The sequence below is a fragment of the Mustela erminea genome, chromosome 11 (genome assembly GCF_009829155.1).
Source record: "Mustela erminea isolate mMusErm1 chromosome 11, mMusErm1.Pri, whole genome shotgun sequence".
NCBI classification, from domain to species: Eukaryota; Metazoa; Chordata; class Mammalia; order Carnivora; family Mustelidae; genus Mustela; species Mustela erminea.
In genome coordinates this window covers 79,739,988-79,756,938 of record NC_045624.1, presented here as the reverse complement: position 1 = coordinate 79,756,938, position 16,951 = coordinate 79,739,988, and the positions used below count along the sequence as shown (strand labels likewise).

At 34.4% G+C, this 16,951-nt stretch overlaps 1 protein-coding gene across 7 annotated transcripts in view; it reads right to left on the bottom strand.

Moving 5' to 3' along the window:
• Positions 1-16,951, bottom strand: part of PCLO (piccolo presynaptic cytomatrix protein) — a 400,035-nt gene that overhangs the window by 134,022 nt on the left and 249,062 nt on the right. For all 7 annotated transcript variants that reach the window (XM_032305895.1, XM_032305888.1, XM_032305890.1 and 4 more), the window contains one exon: positions 5,265-7,452. In XM_032305895.1, coding sequence (XP_032161786.1) covers positions 5,265-7,452 — 2,188 coding nt within the window. The remainder of the gene's footprint in view (positions 1-5,264; positions 7,453-16,951) is intronic.

The following is a 16,951-nucleotide window of genomic DNA, read 5'->3' as shown; positions in this document are numbered from 1 at the left end:
TTCTGAAGTACCAACATGCTCCAGGCTTGTTAACCATTCATGCATTTCAAATATAACTCCCAAGATGATGGAAAAAAATCATTTCCAATACTATGATGAAAATGTTGTATCATGGAATAACTTAGAAAAAAATAATGTACACACCTGTTCAACTTCTCAGAGAAAAATAAAACAAAATTAAATTTTAAATGAGAAGAGATTTAGATAGTGACTGAATAGAAGAACGTCAATATTCCTCAGAAGTCATTCAACTCAACCTCAACCCTTCAGTTCCTACCTCCTCCTCTCTCCCCACTACTTACAACTTACCACTTTGGTATGGAACATTCTGTCACTTTCCCGCTGAACTATAAATCACTACTAAAATGCAGCTGCTGGCTTTAAACATCAAGTGAGTATTTTTGAAAACATGACATTTCTATGACATTTGATAAATAAATGAAAACACTTATTTCTAAGAGGATCCCAGGTATTATTGTAAGGAACATATGAGCCATACTATCTGGAAGCCTACAATTAAATGATATTTAGAGTATTTTATTAAAAATTAAGCAATTATTTTCCATGTGGCCATGGATTCAGGAATTAGGTTGAAGAGTTGACTGACTGCTTTTTATATTTATAAGATGACAAAACTTGGTATCTTAAAATATTTTTGAAAATGTAACCATATTTAAGTACATAATTATTTTAAGTGATTCATTCCATTCAGTTCTTTATTTCCAACATTTTTTAAAGCTATTAAGTGACCCCAAAATCCCACTTTACTTGATATATAGAATTTGGCTTCGTATACAGCTTTATTCTTTGAAAAACAATACCTGATTTGTAAAAAGCATCTCTGAAATACACTGCTGCTTTCCAAATGGCAGCTGGAGCAGTCCTCAAGTTCCTATCCCGAAGATTTGTTGATGGTGCTATCAACTTAGGTCTCCTTGAAATTCTAGCATCTACAACACCATACCTTTGAGTTCTCCTAACTCATCATAGTTTTCTTTTTCTGTCTATACCCTTGTCTTTTCTTCCAAAACTTCCTAACATATTTTTCCCCAGGCAAGTTCCATTATATCTTTGCTGGTAGGACTAGCAAACCCATAGCATATATACCACTACTCACCTCCATAACTCCTGCGATCTTGGTCCTTCGGTCATTTCCTGTGACTAACCACAGCATTTCTCCCCAGTAAATATGATGATAGATGATATGTCATAATTTAGTCATTCTTTGATTTGAGGAAATGCAATGTTTCATACCTGTTTTGTGGTCATATGTGCTCTTATCTGATCTCTAATAGGAGATTATAAGCTGCTTGAGAATAAGGCTCAGATCTTCTTCCCCCCCCCCCAACACTAAAAACAATGTCTTGCAATGCCATAAGATTCAATAAATGTTTGGGAGATGAATGAAACAGAAAAATTAATCGTCAACTAGAGAAAGAAGTTAAACACCCTAACTAAGATACATGTATTAAAAAATAAATATTAATCTATCCCTTGAACTTTAGTATTTATATAATCTTGACTCACAATCTCCTTGACAATATATTACGGTTTTTCATAGTTTGAATTTGACATTAAAAACTAAACTTATATGAGAAAATATTTAATGTAATAGATACCTGGTAAGTAAATTCCAAATAAATCTATAATGTAAACATTGATCTCTTAAAAACTTACTAGACTATTCCCAAACATAGTAATACTATCTTATTTTACTTCTTACACATTCTTATTATTTGTTTCTCATGAAAAAATAATCTGTACTGATTTTAATAAATGCCTACCTTAGATTACATAGTATGTGTTTTCACTTGAATATAAAACTTTGCAAATTGCATTTGAAACACAAGCCTTCACACTATGTTTTCTTGGGTATGTCCATACTAATAAAGCAGAATCTGAATCTGGCCCAAATTTCTTCAATTTGTTCCTGATTATGTACTTTGATTGCCTATTATTTCTTACAAAAACTCAATATGTAACTAAGTTAGGATGTCTGTCATGTTTTGCATAAAAGTTTATAGATCAGTCAAGTGCAACCAGAGTGAATGAATCTACTTTTACATTGTATTCTGTCTTCATAACTTACAGTAAGTTGGACATAAATACTAGTTGTTTATAACTGCAACTCTCTGATCTGCCATGGTAGATCTGTACTTTAAAAATTAAATTTTAGTATATGTGCTGCCAAAGCGAGCACTAAAAATTAAATTTTATAAAAATTTCCAAAGTAACTTAAATAATTGCCTGAGGAGTAACACCTCCTTGTTTTAAACTGATGATATTTTCTTGAAATCTTAAATGTAAAATAAAAAGTAAGCTATTTTCAGGTGTCGCATTATCTAAATTTATAGGAATAGTACAATTCTATTCACTATCAAGTATTCGTTGAAAACTTTTTTCAAAGAGATATATTGATTTTTTTTTTTTTTGGCTTAGAGTATACTTCGAAAGAATGTTTTCAACAAAATATTTGTGTTTGTATAAGTAAATATAACTTGACTGTTTTTAGCTTAGCTTTCCTCCAAATCTGCTCCAAAAAAGGGTTTCCTACTCTGTACTTAACCAATCATACATGCACATCAAATTGTGGACTTCAAGCTGATGGCCATAAATACTAAGCAATGTAAATTGTGCTTATTTAGACTTTACCTCAAGTAAGCTATTTCAAAATTAACTAAAGTCATATAGAAGATATCTGAAAGATATTCTAAGCATCTATTAAATTAGAGTTTAATTGAATTTGGAGAAAGCACACAACAATTTGAATGCAGTTAAATTTGCTTTTGTCTACTCAATACTAAATGGCCTATTGGTATGTTACACTTCTCAGAGTGATCTTCCTATCAGTGAATTACAGATATAGCATATATTTGGTAAAAATTTATTTAAAAATTTCTTTGTATTTCATGAGTTTACAAATTAGTTATGTAATTAGGAAAAGTGTTTTCTACTTTTTCCCTTAATTACCCAAGGAATCCCAAGATTTCATAAGAAAAGTAGGTCTCTGCTTTACCAGAAGCAAGGAATATGTTCCAGTGATTTAAAGGCAAAAAAAAAAAGTAACATTTTAAATCATACAACTTCTAAGAATAATCACTACAATTCACACACATAATATTACATATGTAATTCAATTTGTTATAAAAGTTGTCCTTTATCTAATTCTTATCCGCATGTTTTTTATGACTAAATTTCTTGTCTGGTTAATTTTTAAATATGTTTTAGTTTAATTGTGTAATTTCATCTAAATTTCACTTTAATTATTTATTTCTTTGGTATCATCTTTACATGTTTCATAATTTTGTATGCTGCATGACATCTCATCATCTACTTTATGAAAACATTACTTTTCATACAGTCTTTGACGATTAGGAATATACATCATCCAAACATATCATTGAGAAATAAGACATCTGGTTATTTTTATATGGTTGTATGTAAATAAATACATTTTGCAATATCTAGAAAAATCTAAATGTCTGGTACCATGTTGATAAATATCCATGAAGAATAAGTAAATTTGTCAAATTTTCTCAAATATATACTCTATGCACACACATAGCCTTAGGTGTTCAGTTATACCATAAACCTGTTCAAGTTTTGTTTTATCTTATTTTACCAATATGATTATCGAAGAATCTTCTGATTCCTCTGTAGCAATCGTTTTATATGTATAAAATGTGTGTAAAATGTGGATTGTAAAAAAAGTAAAGAAAGAAACTGTTTCCACATAATATCATAATCCTTGTTTAACCAGAAAGATTCAAATAATTGACTAAGAAAAAAATATACAAATAGAGTGTTTTGTTAATTGAATAATTATCAATAAAAATGGTCAATCCAATAGCCTGTAGAGAAGAAAATAAATCAGACAGGAAATAATCTGTTGGGATTTCTCTAAGGAAGGAAATCTGTCCACTTTCAGATTCAGTGACTTATTTTAATCCTACACAAATCTAGATCTGAACTTCTAAATTCGTATTAGTGTCTACATATAGAAGTAGAAGAAAAGTACTTTTCATGAACACATATTTTCCTGTGAGTCCTCAGGGAAAATGTCACATTTAAAAGGGAGGGTGGTCATGTTAGTTTAGTTCTCTGCAGTCTTCCAAGGAATGAAATAATATTTTAATTCAATAAGAAATATTTTATTTCCAAGACTCAAACCACATCTATGTTCAAATATAAAACATCAGGGGAGGGAAAAAAAGAGGACCAAAAGCCATGAGTCCTCCATGCCAGGCATGGAGGACTCATACCTTACTGCTCCCCCTTGTCTTCACAATTATATTTAAAGTAGATAATTTTCTAAAATCCTATTGTTCTATATGACAACAAATTGTCATAAGCCAGTTTTTGGTTAAGGGATATACTTGCCTTAAATCATTTATTCAAAGAAAAACTAGCAAAACAATTTAGAGTAAAAAAAATGGGATGATGCCAAAAGCAAAGCCAAGGAAAAGCCTAAATGGATACACTAACCAGGAGGGCTTCAGTTTGCTAAACTCACAAAAGTAGTAGGCAAATTTTTTATTCAAATCTGAAGAATGTTTCCCATATACTGATATGATTATTTTTTCCTCAATAGCATATTTAGCGCTAAGCTTTCTCATACATAATGCAAAATGCACAAACTTGTCAATTACGGTATTCATAATGAGAGAAATAAAAATATTAATGCTTTATTTAAGGAGACTTATAAAATTCTACATTACACTAATATCAGGGATTTAGTCAAAGATTCTCAAAAAAAGAACATTCTCTGAATTAATGAACAATGATATCACAAAAATAACATAAATAGTTTTCTATTACAAAGTCTAGTGGAATAGTACTTAATGGCTCTAAATATAAATAATTTCACAAACTGAAAGAAACTGACCAATATATTTAGAAATGCATTTTTTTAAAAAATAAAAGAAACATACAATGAAAAACTTTCCAACTATGAATTTAAAGGATGACCATATTTTATTGACACAATTACTAGATAATGGTTTTAGAAAAGTGGACACCAAACAAATCAAGCAAACAATCAAGAAACAACAATAAAAGAATAAACTAAAAAGAAATAAAGAAAAGCATGCTAGGAGATCTATACACAATATCAAATTTCCATTTACAAGAAATAAAATTGAAGTAAACATGCAAAAGACGCACTAAGAAAAGTAGAATACATCCTTGAAGAAGGAAAATTAAACATGCAGAAAAATAGGAGTTTGAGTTTTGAGAGTAACAAGGTAGTTTGAGGCCCAATTTACCTTCGCTGTCTGACATGGCATGTTGGAAGTCATCCATGATGAACGCTATGTCACGGTCATAGCCTCGAGTTCGTGATTCTTCTCTCATATGTTGCTGAACTTCAGGCAATGAGTGACTTGATCCAAACTGATCCCTGGTATCCGCAGATATTGGTGGAAGGGGTCCAGCTGCAGCCCTGGCCATTCCCATTGGCTGGCCAACAGGACTGAGTGGACTTTCTTCTTCAGAATTTTGGGCCACAATTGGTATTCTTCCTCTGCTCTGGCTAATTGGTAAACTGGTCGGCTTAGTTCTGCCAGAAGGTGATGCATGACCGAAGGAAACATCTAGAGCTTCAGCCTCTTGAGCTTTCAGTCTTAGGGAAGAGCTGGAAGAATCTCTTTTAATTGATAAGTCAAGGCCATAGACAGAAGAAGGTCTGGAAGAAGGTCTGGATCTGCTGCCACTACTGTATGGCTTATCCGCTTCATCCTGCAAAGCCGACCTTAGGGTATTTCCTAACGTGCCCAGCCCTGTGCCAAGAGATGACCCCATAAATTTCTGTTGGTCTGTAATATTTTTTCTGAGGCCAAAAGTGATGTCATCTTGAAGAAGCCTTGCTCGGGAAGAAATGCCACCAATAGATGAAGTGCTAGAAGTCATATAGCTTGAATAATCAGGCTCAAGATCTCTACTTTCTTGAATGGGTGAAAATTTTGACATTTTAGGATCAATTAGTGATTTCTTATGCTTTGATTGTTTCTGATATAGTATGGCAGCTGGTAGTTGTTTTGCTGCTTGTTTCTCAAGTGTGAGTCTGCTAATGCTGTACTTTTCAGATTTGGGAAAATGTCTATAACCCGTATCAGCATGGTAATAATGGGAAAGACCAGCAAGGTGATCTAAGCTCTCTGCTCCTCTACGGAATTCTTGTTTAATCTGATGTTTCAGAAGCTTTAACTCATAGGGATCTTCCATGGGATCGTCCTCTGCTTTCACATAACTATGCAATCTCGAGGAAGTCTGTAAAGGTGCTAGGAAATCTGTCACTTCTTGAGACCTACGTGTTTCAGTGGATCGAAGGAGACGATCTGTTTTTGACAGATCCTTTTCATGAAGGCTAAACGCAGTGCTTAATGCTGCTGTTCCTTTGGTAATCTCTCCAATGTCATCAATTAGGACATAATTTCGTGGAGTATGATGGTCAATATCTGCATAGAAAGAATCTGCAGATATGCTTGATATTGGACTGCTTGCCATGCTACTTCTTTCCTCCAATCCTATTCTCAAGTCTAAGCTATTATACTTACTCCCAAGATGAGAAACAGCATAAGTATTATCAGTAGAAACAGGTGCTATCATCAGGGGTTGGTTGCGAATCACTTCATAGTTTGAAGTTATCTTGGGCTCCAAATACAATGTAGTTTGCCGTGGCTTTTGTTGTATCACCATCATCTGTGACGGTAACTGGTAAGAAGGTTGTGGGGCTGGTGTAGGTTGAGCTTGAGGTGTGAAGGACATTGTTGCCACAGCCTGAAATGTTGGTTGAGTCTGATAAGGTGAAACCTGCTGATGGTACAAAGTCTGTTGCTGAAAATGGGACTGTTGGGTGTATGGGGTAGGTGCTTGGGTAGGAAGAGCAGGGGATGAATATTGATATTGTGTATAAGGACTTGTAGGAGGAACTAGTTGAGATTCTGTTTGGGTTTGTGGTGGTATAAACTGGCTGAATTCAGTTTGGGGAGCAGTTCTTGGTCGTTCTATGCCATGCTGACTTTCTATTCGGGTTGGTCGGGTGCTGCTCACCTCACTGTCAGACATGTAATCCCGATCCTCAGCTACTCCCTGGAGGTAGGCTCGCTCTCTCTTTTCTCTCTCCTTTAATAATGCCTCCTTCCTCCTGTTAATTCCCATTTCCAGGTACCGTAACTTGGCATCAATCTCCTTTTCTTCCTCATCAAGTTCTGCTTGTTTCTTTCTCAGCTTTGCAGATTCCCTTTCTACAAGATCAAGCTCTCTGTCTATATCCTGGAGAATCTTGGCTCGTGCCATTGTGTTGGTTCTGCAGATCCTCCTCCTGGAAACTGTGCCCATTGTGCTGTATGTGGACTGAGTGCCTGTGGAGGTCTCCTCGGGGGGTGGGTTTGGCAGAGTTCTTTTAACTTTTTTCTGGGTGCCAGAGGGTGTCATGGTTTGAGAACCTTTTGTCTATAATTAAATACACAAAAAATAAAACTTTATTAAGAAGGAAAAAAAAGATTCAAAAACTCTGTAACTTACATTTTACATTAAAATGATTTCATGTATGTTTTAGCCATGACAACATAATAAAACAAAATTTTATATATTATTTCAAGTATTAGCCACAAATACCATTAACTGAAAAATAATTTTCCCTTTCTTGGTTAAGTTGGTTATTTATTATTATAACTTCTGTAATATTAGAAGTGAATTTTGAAATCAAGCACAGAACTCATTGCTACACAGGCTTATATTTTAGTTAGACTCTTAAGAGAATGCTAGAAACTCATATTTAATCCTGTTTAGTACACATAAAACTAATATATTCCCAGAGTATTTGTGTTAGCTGTCTATAATTTAAGTTCTATTTGTTGAAGATGCACATTTACCATTGTTAAATTCAATTGTTTCCTTCTACCTTCTTATTCCCAATTCTCCCCCCAATCCCACCCAACAGTGGCTGTCATTCCTATTACAATCATGAAATATTTTGAAAGAAAACCTTTAAATACCTAATGTCTTTTTTTTCAAAAAAAGAAGAGCGAGAGAGAGAAATCCAACTAACTTTCTATTTAATATTTCATTATTTCCATGACCATTTGGGTCTTATACTTCTTTTCAATTTTATTATTCTTTAGTAATTTTAGTTGTTCTTAATGTTTTAGCAACTTAAACAAGAAGCAGAGGGAACTGACTATAATAAAAACCCACTGAAATATATATTTTTTTAAATCCGGTAAGGGATATCATTGATGAACTATCAGATATGTTAGGTTTCATTTGATTAGTCATAAACTTGCATTATAAGAATCACTGATTCTGACATTCAATTTTAGAATATCAAAAGATATGACTGATCATTTTCAATAACCTGATGTAAACAGACAGGCTTTCCTAACACACAGAAGACAGAGACCTAGACAAAATGCCAAGATGGAGGAATTCATCCCAAAAGAAAGAACAAGAAAGGGGATCACAGCCAGGGATCTAATTAAAATTAAAACAGACACAAGTAATATGCCTGATCTAGAATTTAAAATAACAATCATAAAAATACTAGCTGGACTTGTGAAAAGCACAGAAGATACCAGGGAGTCCCTTACCAGAGAGATAAAAGACCTAAAAAACAGACCAAAGTAGAAAACGCAATAGCTGAGATTCAAAACAGACTGGATTTGTAATGACCACAAAAATAGGAGAAGCAGAGGAATGAGTAAGTGATATAAAAGGTAAAGTTATGAAAAACAGTGAAGCTGAAAAAAGAGGGAAAGAAAAATATTAGACATATATATAAAATATATATATTTTGTATATATAAATATAAATAAATAGATATATAAATATATACATATATGTATAAATAGTATATATTATATATATAATATATATAAAAATATTAGAAAAATATAGACATAGGGAACTCAGTGACTTCATAAAGCATAACATTCTTATCATAGGAGGCCCAGAAGAAGAGAGGGAAAAGGGGACAGAAAGTTTTTTGAGAAAACTGCAGCTGAAAACTTCCCTAATCTGAGAAAGGAAACAGATATCCAAATTCAGGAGGCACAGAGAACTCCCATTAAAATTTTAAAAAGCAGGCCAACACCAAGACATCTAGTAGTCAAATTTGCAAAATACAGAGATACAGAAAAAAATCCTAAAAGCAGCAAGACAAAAGAAGTCCCTTACTTACAAGGGAAGACAAATAAAGTTAGCAGCAGATCTCACCACAGAAATTTGGCAGTCCAGAAGAAAGTGGCATGATATATTCAATGGGCTGAATGGGAAAAATATGCAGCCAAGAATACTTTATCCAACAAGGCATTTAGAACAGAAAGAGAAAAAGACAGTTTCCCAGATGAACAAAAACTAAAGGAGTTTATGACCACTAAACCTGTCCTGTAAGAAATATTAAAGGGGATTCTCTGAGTGGAAAGAAAGATCAAATGACAAAGACTAGAAAGGAACAGAGAAAATCTCCAGAATAAAGAAAAACAATAAAATGGCACTAAATTCTTAACTATGAATACTCTGAGTGTAAATGGATTAAATGTTCTAATCAAAAGACACAGGGTGTCAGAATGGACAAAAAAACAAGACCCTTCTATATTCTGCCTACAAGACTCCTTTTCATCTTAAAGATACCTATAGATTGTATGTGAGAGGATGAAGAAACACTTATACTAGTGGATGCCAAAAGAAAGCCAGAGTATTAATACTTATATCAGACAATCTAGATTTTAAATTAAAGACTGTAGGGGTACTGGGGTGGCTCAGTCAGTTAAGCATGTGACTCTTGGTTACATGAGGGGTCCAGCCCCACACCTGGCTCTGCACTCTGCATGGAGTCTGCTTGTCCCTCTCCCTCCCTCTCTGCACCTCTCCCTGCCCTCTTTCTCTCCCCCTTTCAAATAAATAAATAAAATCTTAAAAAATATATATCTATATTTCTAAATATATAACAAAGAATGTAACAAGAGAGGAAGAAGGACACTATATCACAACAAAGGAGTCTATCTAACAAGAAGATTTAACAATTATAAATGTTTATGCCCCTAACTTGGGACCACTCAAATACATAAAACAATAACAAACATAAAGGAACTCATTGATAATAATACAATAATAGTAGAAGACTTTAACACCCCACTTACACCAGTGGATAGATCATCTAAGCAGGAAATCAACATGGAAACAGTGGCTTTGAATGACACACTGGACCAGATGACCTTAACAGATATATTCAGGACATTTCATCCTAAAGCAGCAGAATATACATTCTTTTTGAATGCACATAGAACATTCTCCAGAATAGATTACAATAGGGTCACAAATCAGGCCTCAACAAGTATAAAAAGAATGAGATCATACCATGCATATTTTCTAACCACAGTGCTATGAAACTTGGAGTCAAGCACAAGAAAATATTTGGAAATACTACAAATACATGGAGGTTAAAAAACATCCTACTAAAGAATGAATGGACCAACCAGGAAATTAAAAAGAAGTTAAAAAATAAATGGAAACAAATGATAATGACAACATGAGAGTCTAAAACCTTTGGGATGCAGTAAAAGCAGTCCTAAGAGGGAAACATATAAGAATACAAACCTACCTCAAGAAGCAAGAAAAATACTCTATGTAGAAAATCTGAAAGACTCCACCAAAAAATTGCTAGAACTGATACACAGATTCAGTAAAGCTGCAGGATAAAAATAAATGTACAGAAATCTGTTGAATTTCTATACACCAATAATGAAGCAGGAGAAAAAGAAAAGGAATCAATCCCATTTATAATTGCACTAAAAACATTAGATACCTAGGAACAAACTAAGGGTTATTGGAGGGAGGTGAGTGGGGGGGTAGGCAAAAGGGGTGATGGGTATTAAGGAGGGTGCTTGTTGTGAGGAGCACCATGTATTATATGTAAGTGATGAATCACTAAATTCTACACCTGAAACCAATTTTACCATATACATTAACTTGCTAGAATTTAAACAAAAACATGGAAAAAAAGAGATATCTAGGAAAAAAACCCAACCAAAGAGGTAAAAGATCTATACTCTGAAAACTATAGAACACTTGTGAAAGAAAGTGGAGAGGACTCAAAGAAACAGAAACACACTTCATGCTCATGGATTGGAAGAACAAATATTGTTAAAATGTCTTCAGTACCCATGGCAATGTACACATTTTATGCAATCCCTATTAAAGTATCACCAGCATTTTTCACAGAGCTAGAACAAACAATCCTAAAATTTGTATGTAACCATAAAAGATCCTGAAGAGCCAAGTAATCTTGAAAAAGAAAAGCAAAGTTGTAGGCATCATAATTCTGGACTTCAAGGTATATTACAAAGCTGTAGTGACCAAAACAGTATGGTACTGACACAAAAACAGACATATAGATCAGTGAAACAGAGTACAGAACCCAGAAATGTATGCACAACTACCTGGTCAATTAATCTTCAACAAAGCAGTAAAGAATATCTAATGGAATTAGATATTATAATATTATAGATATTATTATATTAATATTATTAGATATTATAATATCTTCAACAAATGGTCTTGGGAAAACCAGACAGCAACATGCAAAAGAATGAAACTGGACCACTTTCTTACATCATATACAAAAATAAATTCAAAACGGATGAAAGACTTAAATGTGAGACAGGAAACCATCAAAATCCTAGAGGAGAACCTGGGAAAGTGACGTCTTTGACATCAGCCATAGCAACTTCTTACTAGACACATCTCCTGAGATAAGGGAAACAAAAGTAAAAATAAACTACTGGGACTTCATCAAGATAAACTTCTGCGCAGCAAAGGAAACAATCAGTAAAACCTTTTAAAAGGCAACCATTGAAATGGGAGAAGATATTTGCAAATGACTTATCTGATTAAGGGCATCCAAAATCTATAAATAACTTATCAAACTCAACACCCTAGAAACAAATAATCCAGTTAAGAAGTGGGCAAAAGACATGAATAGAAATTTTTTCAAAGAAGACATCCAAATGGCTAACAGGCACATGAAAAGATGCTCAACATTACTCACCATCAGGGCAATACAAATCAAAACTATGATGAGATATCACCTCACATCTGTCAGAATGGTTAAAATTAACAACACAGGAAACAACAGATTCTGGTGAGGACACGGGGAAAGGAGAACCCTCTCCCATTGTTGGTGGGAATGCAAACTGGTGTAGCTACTCTACCAAACAGTATGGAGGTTCCCTAAAAGTGAAAAATAGTATTACCTTATGACCCAGCAATTGCACTATCAGGAATTTAACCAAAGGATACAAAAATACTAATTCAAAGGGGCACATGTACCACAATGTTTATAGCAGCATGATCAACAACAGCCAAATTATGGAAACAGCCCAAATATCCATTGACTGATGAATGGAAAAACAAGTAAACAAGTTGTGGTATATATAATGGAATATTACTCAGCCATCAAAAAGGACGAAACCTTGCCATTTGCAAAGACATAAATGGAACTTGAGTGAAGTAAGTTAGTCAAAGAAAGAAAAATAACACATGATTTCACTCACATGTGTAATTTAAGAAACAAAACAGAAGAACATAAGGGAAAAAAAGAGAGAGGCAAACCAGGAAAAAGACTCTTAGCTACAGAGAACCAATTAGGAGTTGTTGGAGGGGAAGTGGGTAGGGGACGGGCTAAATGGGTGATGGTTATTAAGGACGGCACTTGTGATGAGCACTGGGTGTTGTCTGTAAGTGATGAATTACTGAATTCTGCTCCTGAAACTAATATTACCCTAATGTTAAGTGGCATTAAAAAAAAAAAAAGTTGAAAAAAATAAAAATAAACTGATGTAAACAAAATTACCCAAACATTTAATAGCATATTCACAACTAGCTTCCAGGTCTTCTGCATATTCTTTACAAAAAGTCTTTTTCTCTTCTTCTTAATAATAAATCAAAGACCTTTCCTCCCCTTTTCCCAGTTACTAAATATTAAGAGCAGAAAAATAATAGAAAGTATGTGAGACTTATTTCTAATTAGATTATATTGCCTATGATCCTTTGTTTTCAGTTTTAATTCCTTCAAAATTCATTTCCTTAGTGTCTTTCTCTGTTTTGTGTTAGAATTTTTCTACTACCTTTATTTAAATGAACAGATGTACACAATACATAACAAATAGAACACAGTTGTTCATCTGATCTTCATAAAAACCCTATGACTTAATTGTTAGTATTAAATAAATAAAAAGAATTGAAAGTGAGAGAGAATAAGTAACATGCTTAACAGTTGCTTTTGGAGTTCCAATTCCCCATATTCCTTGAGATTTTCCTGTGAGGAAGGACAAGCCAAAATTTCAGAATCACTCTCCCGTATTTCCCTGACTATAAGATTTATTCATTGTGAATTTGCAGTCAACTATTTTAAATTTCAGAAATGAACATAAACCTTGTTTATCAGGATATGGCTTCTGATTATGAAATGGGTGGACATATTTGTTAAGGAATGAATGAAGGAATAAATGGATAACATAAGAACTTTAAATTATTTTTAGTTTTAGAATCAAGAACTGAAGTCTTCAGAATTCATTGAGTGGAATGAGAGTATTTATGTAATCTTATGTTGGAGGCTACGGCATGGTTGGAGTCGAGGACCAAACCAGGCCCTGACCTGTGTCTCCTTCAAAGTCCGGACACCTTGACAAGGTTAAGGACGGGGAAAGCTGAGTGCACTGAGAAAGGGTCTGTTCTATGTGTCGTGCGCTCGCCTACGTGACTTCCCACACACTCTCCCTACAGTAGGGAACAATGTGGTCAGGGTCATGAATTCTTAGTTAGTTCTTGTTGTTCTGCACCTGCCATAACCCACTCCCTGCTTGATTGTCTTGCTAATGGCTTTAGCGGAAACTACCTGGCCACACAAGGTTTGCTTATAGTAAGTGTAAACTTGTTACAGAAACTTGTGGTCATCTGACTATGTACTGATGCAATGCTCCTCCTATTCTGGTCTGTCTGATAAACGATTGTAAGATGTGGAATAAAATTGGCACTGTTGGACATCATCCCCAGTGTCCTTCCTGCCCCCATCTCTTTGTCTCATAATTTCTTTTCACCATCCTCTTAGCCCTCATGGTTTCCCTGGTCGATTCGTTGCGCTGGCTGCAACAATCTTATAAAAAATAAAACTATGAGGAACTGTATTAGTTCTTATTATTCACTGCTCATACACATTTTTTTTTCCTAATTTACCTTTCACAGTTTATAATTTTTACTTGAGAGAATAGGCTTAGTCTAACTCAACTTTTTTTTTTCTTCCTTCTTTCCTTTTCTTTTCTTCCTCTTCCCTTCCCTTCCCTTTTCTTTCTTTTCCTCCCTCCTTCCCTTCCTTTCTTCCTTTTTATAAAGTCTTGGGCTAAAGAAGTATACTAGATATTGGGGACTTCTAATTACCATGCAGGGCAAATATTTAACCATCCATGACTTGTGTTTATTAATATTTTGTGTATCATAGATATAAGTCACGGAAGCAAGAGGCAAAACTGGTTGGAAGCTGGTAGATACTAAGTTAACCTAGGTCACCACTCAGTCTCCACAAACCTAAATAGCTTTGCTGTTCTCTGATTGGTAACAAAATAGCTTTAACTCTGACTATAGAAAGAGTCAAAAAGTTGGAGACTTGTCAAGGTTTCAGCCATATTCCTCCTGACTGAGAGAAAGTGTGGCACAGTGATTGAAAGCTTAAATCTCTCAGGGCAGAAACTCAAGTTTCAATCCCAGCTCTTCTGTTTTACTAGCTGTGAGACTAGTAGCTTCAACTCCCTGAGGCTGTTTTCTTACATGAAAAAGGTGGTTAGTATTTTTTTCCAATATTATTGGTTTGTCTAAGGAATAAATCAGTTAAAACAAGTAAAAAATCTAGATTAGTTATTATCCCCGAGGGCAGAAAGAAATATATTACAGAATTTAAAATGATGTCTGGCCAACTTATAATTTAAAAAGAGCTGATTTTCAAGACCATACATAACTTCTAACCTAGTTATTTAATTCTAATCCAATCAATACATTGTACAACAAGAGTAAAGAATCCCCACAGAATCAAAACAATATAATTGCTTAGAAAAAAAAATGCTTAGAAGAAGAAATGTATAAAAGAAAGCTTATTCTGATTAACTATGATGTAAGTTGCAGGCCATGATTAGAGATGATGATGAAAATCTAGAAAAGTCTAGGCATTTATTAAGATTTTCCTTGATGGCTAGCTTGGCAAAAGTTGTTTTTAGACAGATCTGGTGCCCTTAATCTGAAAAAAAAAAAAAATTGTACTGCATATATAAATTTAAAATATTTTAAAATAGATGTGCAAAGAGTGAAGCAAGGGAAAGGAACAGGAAGTCCTAACAATAGAATGGAGGTTAAAGAGGGACTGGAAGAATAGCTAATTTCCATTGCAGTACCTAGGAAGTAATTGTGATCAGAGGCAAATAAACTCCAGGATAAGTTTTCTTGTCCAAAGTTATTTTAAACAACATTTTTCTAAGGAGAGTCAACTTATAACATGCATTAAAATCTCTACTCATCTATTTTTTTCTTTCTTTTTCCTTCTTTCTCTTTTTCTCTCCTTCCTTCCTTCCTTCCTGATGGAAAAGGCAATCCTGGTAATTACATACTGGCCAAATTAACTCCAATTATCATACATCCCAGGACAAACCATGAAACTGTAAATGAGCCAGCATTAGCAATGACTTGTAATGTAGTGTACTGGGTAGCAATCGGTGTGGCTTTGTCAAAGACAAAACTGTGACAATCCAATGTAATTTCCTTCAATGATAATGTCACAGAGAATATAGATAACACAGAAATGACAGATACAATCAGAGCTTCAGCAAAGCATTTCATGTTGCTCCATGACCAATGTAGTTTTGGTCACAAGTACAGAAAGTAGGCAAATAATTTGTCAGATCTGCATGTAGACCATGGTCCGGCATCAATGTGAGTAATCAATCAAGGTTTCTTAACCTTGGCACTAATTATATTTTTGACCACAGGACTTTATGGTGGGGTGGGCTGTTTTGTGCCATGCAGGGTTTACTTAGCAACTCTGGCCTCTACCCACTAGAAACCATCAGCGTGTCCTCCCCTAGCCATGTCAATCAAAAATGTCACTCAGCACTGTCAAATGTGTCAGACGGAGAGAGAAGAAAACAGTTACACATTGAAAAAAACACTGGTGGAGCAGGATATACAAGATGTCTCAGAAAGAGATGACTGATCTCTTGTTACTCAATATACCAGTTGAAGAGAACGTTAGTATTTCTATATCACAATGCCTCAGTCTGATAGAAAATGCAAGCTTCTTGAAGGAACAAGTATTTGAATGGTGCCTCGAGTAAGAGAACTCTTGGGATAAAGAACAAAAGAAAGAGACATTCTAAGCTGTGGTAGCAATCTGAGTCAATCAGTAAGCATAGAAATGTATTAGATTATTTTGTTTTTTTAGACATTTTATGATCCTAAAATTAATCCCTTTATTAGAGAAAATAATTCTTACTTTCTGGATTAATATGAACTAATATTAAAAAGATAATAAACCAGGTTTTAAAATAATAGTTCTATTAAAGAACAGGGAGGAAAAAAAACAGGTGCCTGCAACTATGAGAATTAGTCAACTCAGGGCAGAAAATTAATCTTTTTTTTTTTTTAAGATTTTATTTATTTATTTGACAGAGAGAGATCACAGGTAGGCAGAGAAGCAGGCAGGAGCGGGGGGTGGGGGAAGGAGGCTCCCTGCTGAGCAGAGAGCCCAATGTGGGCCTTGATCCCAAGTCCCTGGGTTCATGACCTGAGCTGAAGGCAGAGGCTTTAATCCACTGAGCTACCCAGGCATCCCTAATCTTTCTAACCCATAAGAAATTTGTGAAAATTTCCATGGCTTCAGTAACTAGGGAAAAGTCAGAGGTATGGAACTGCT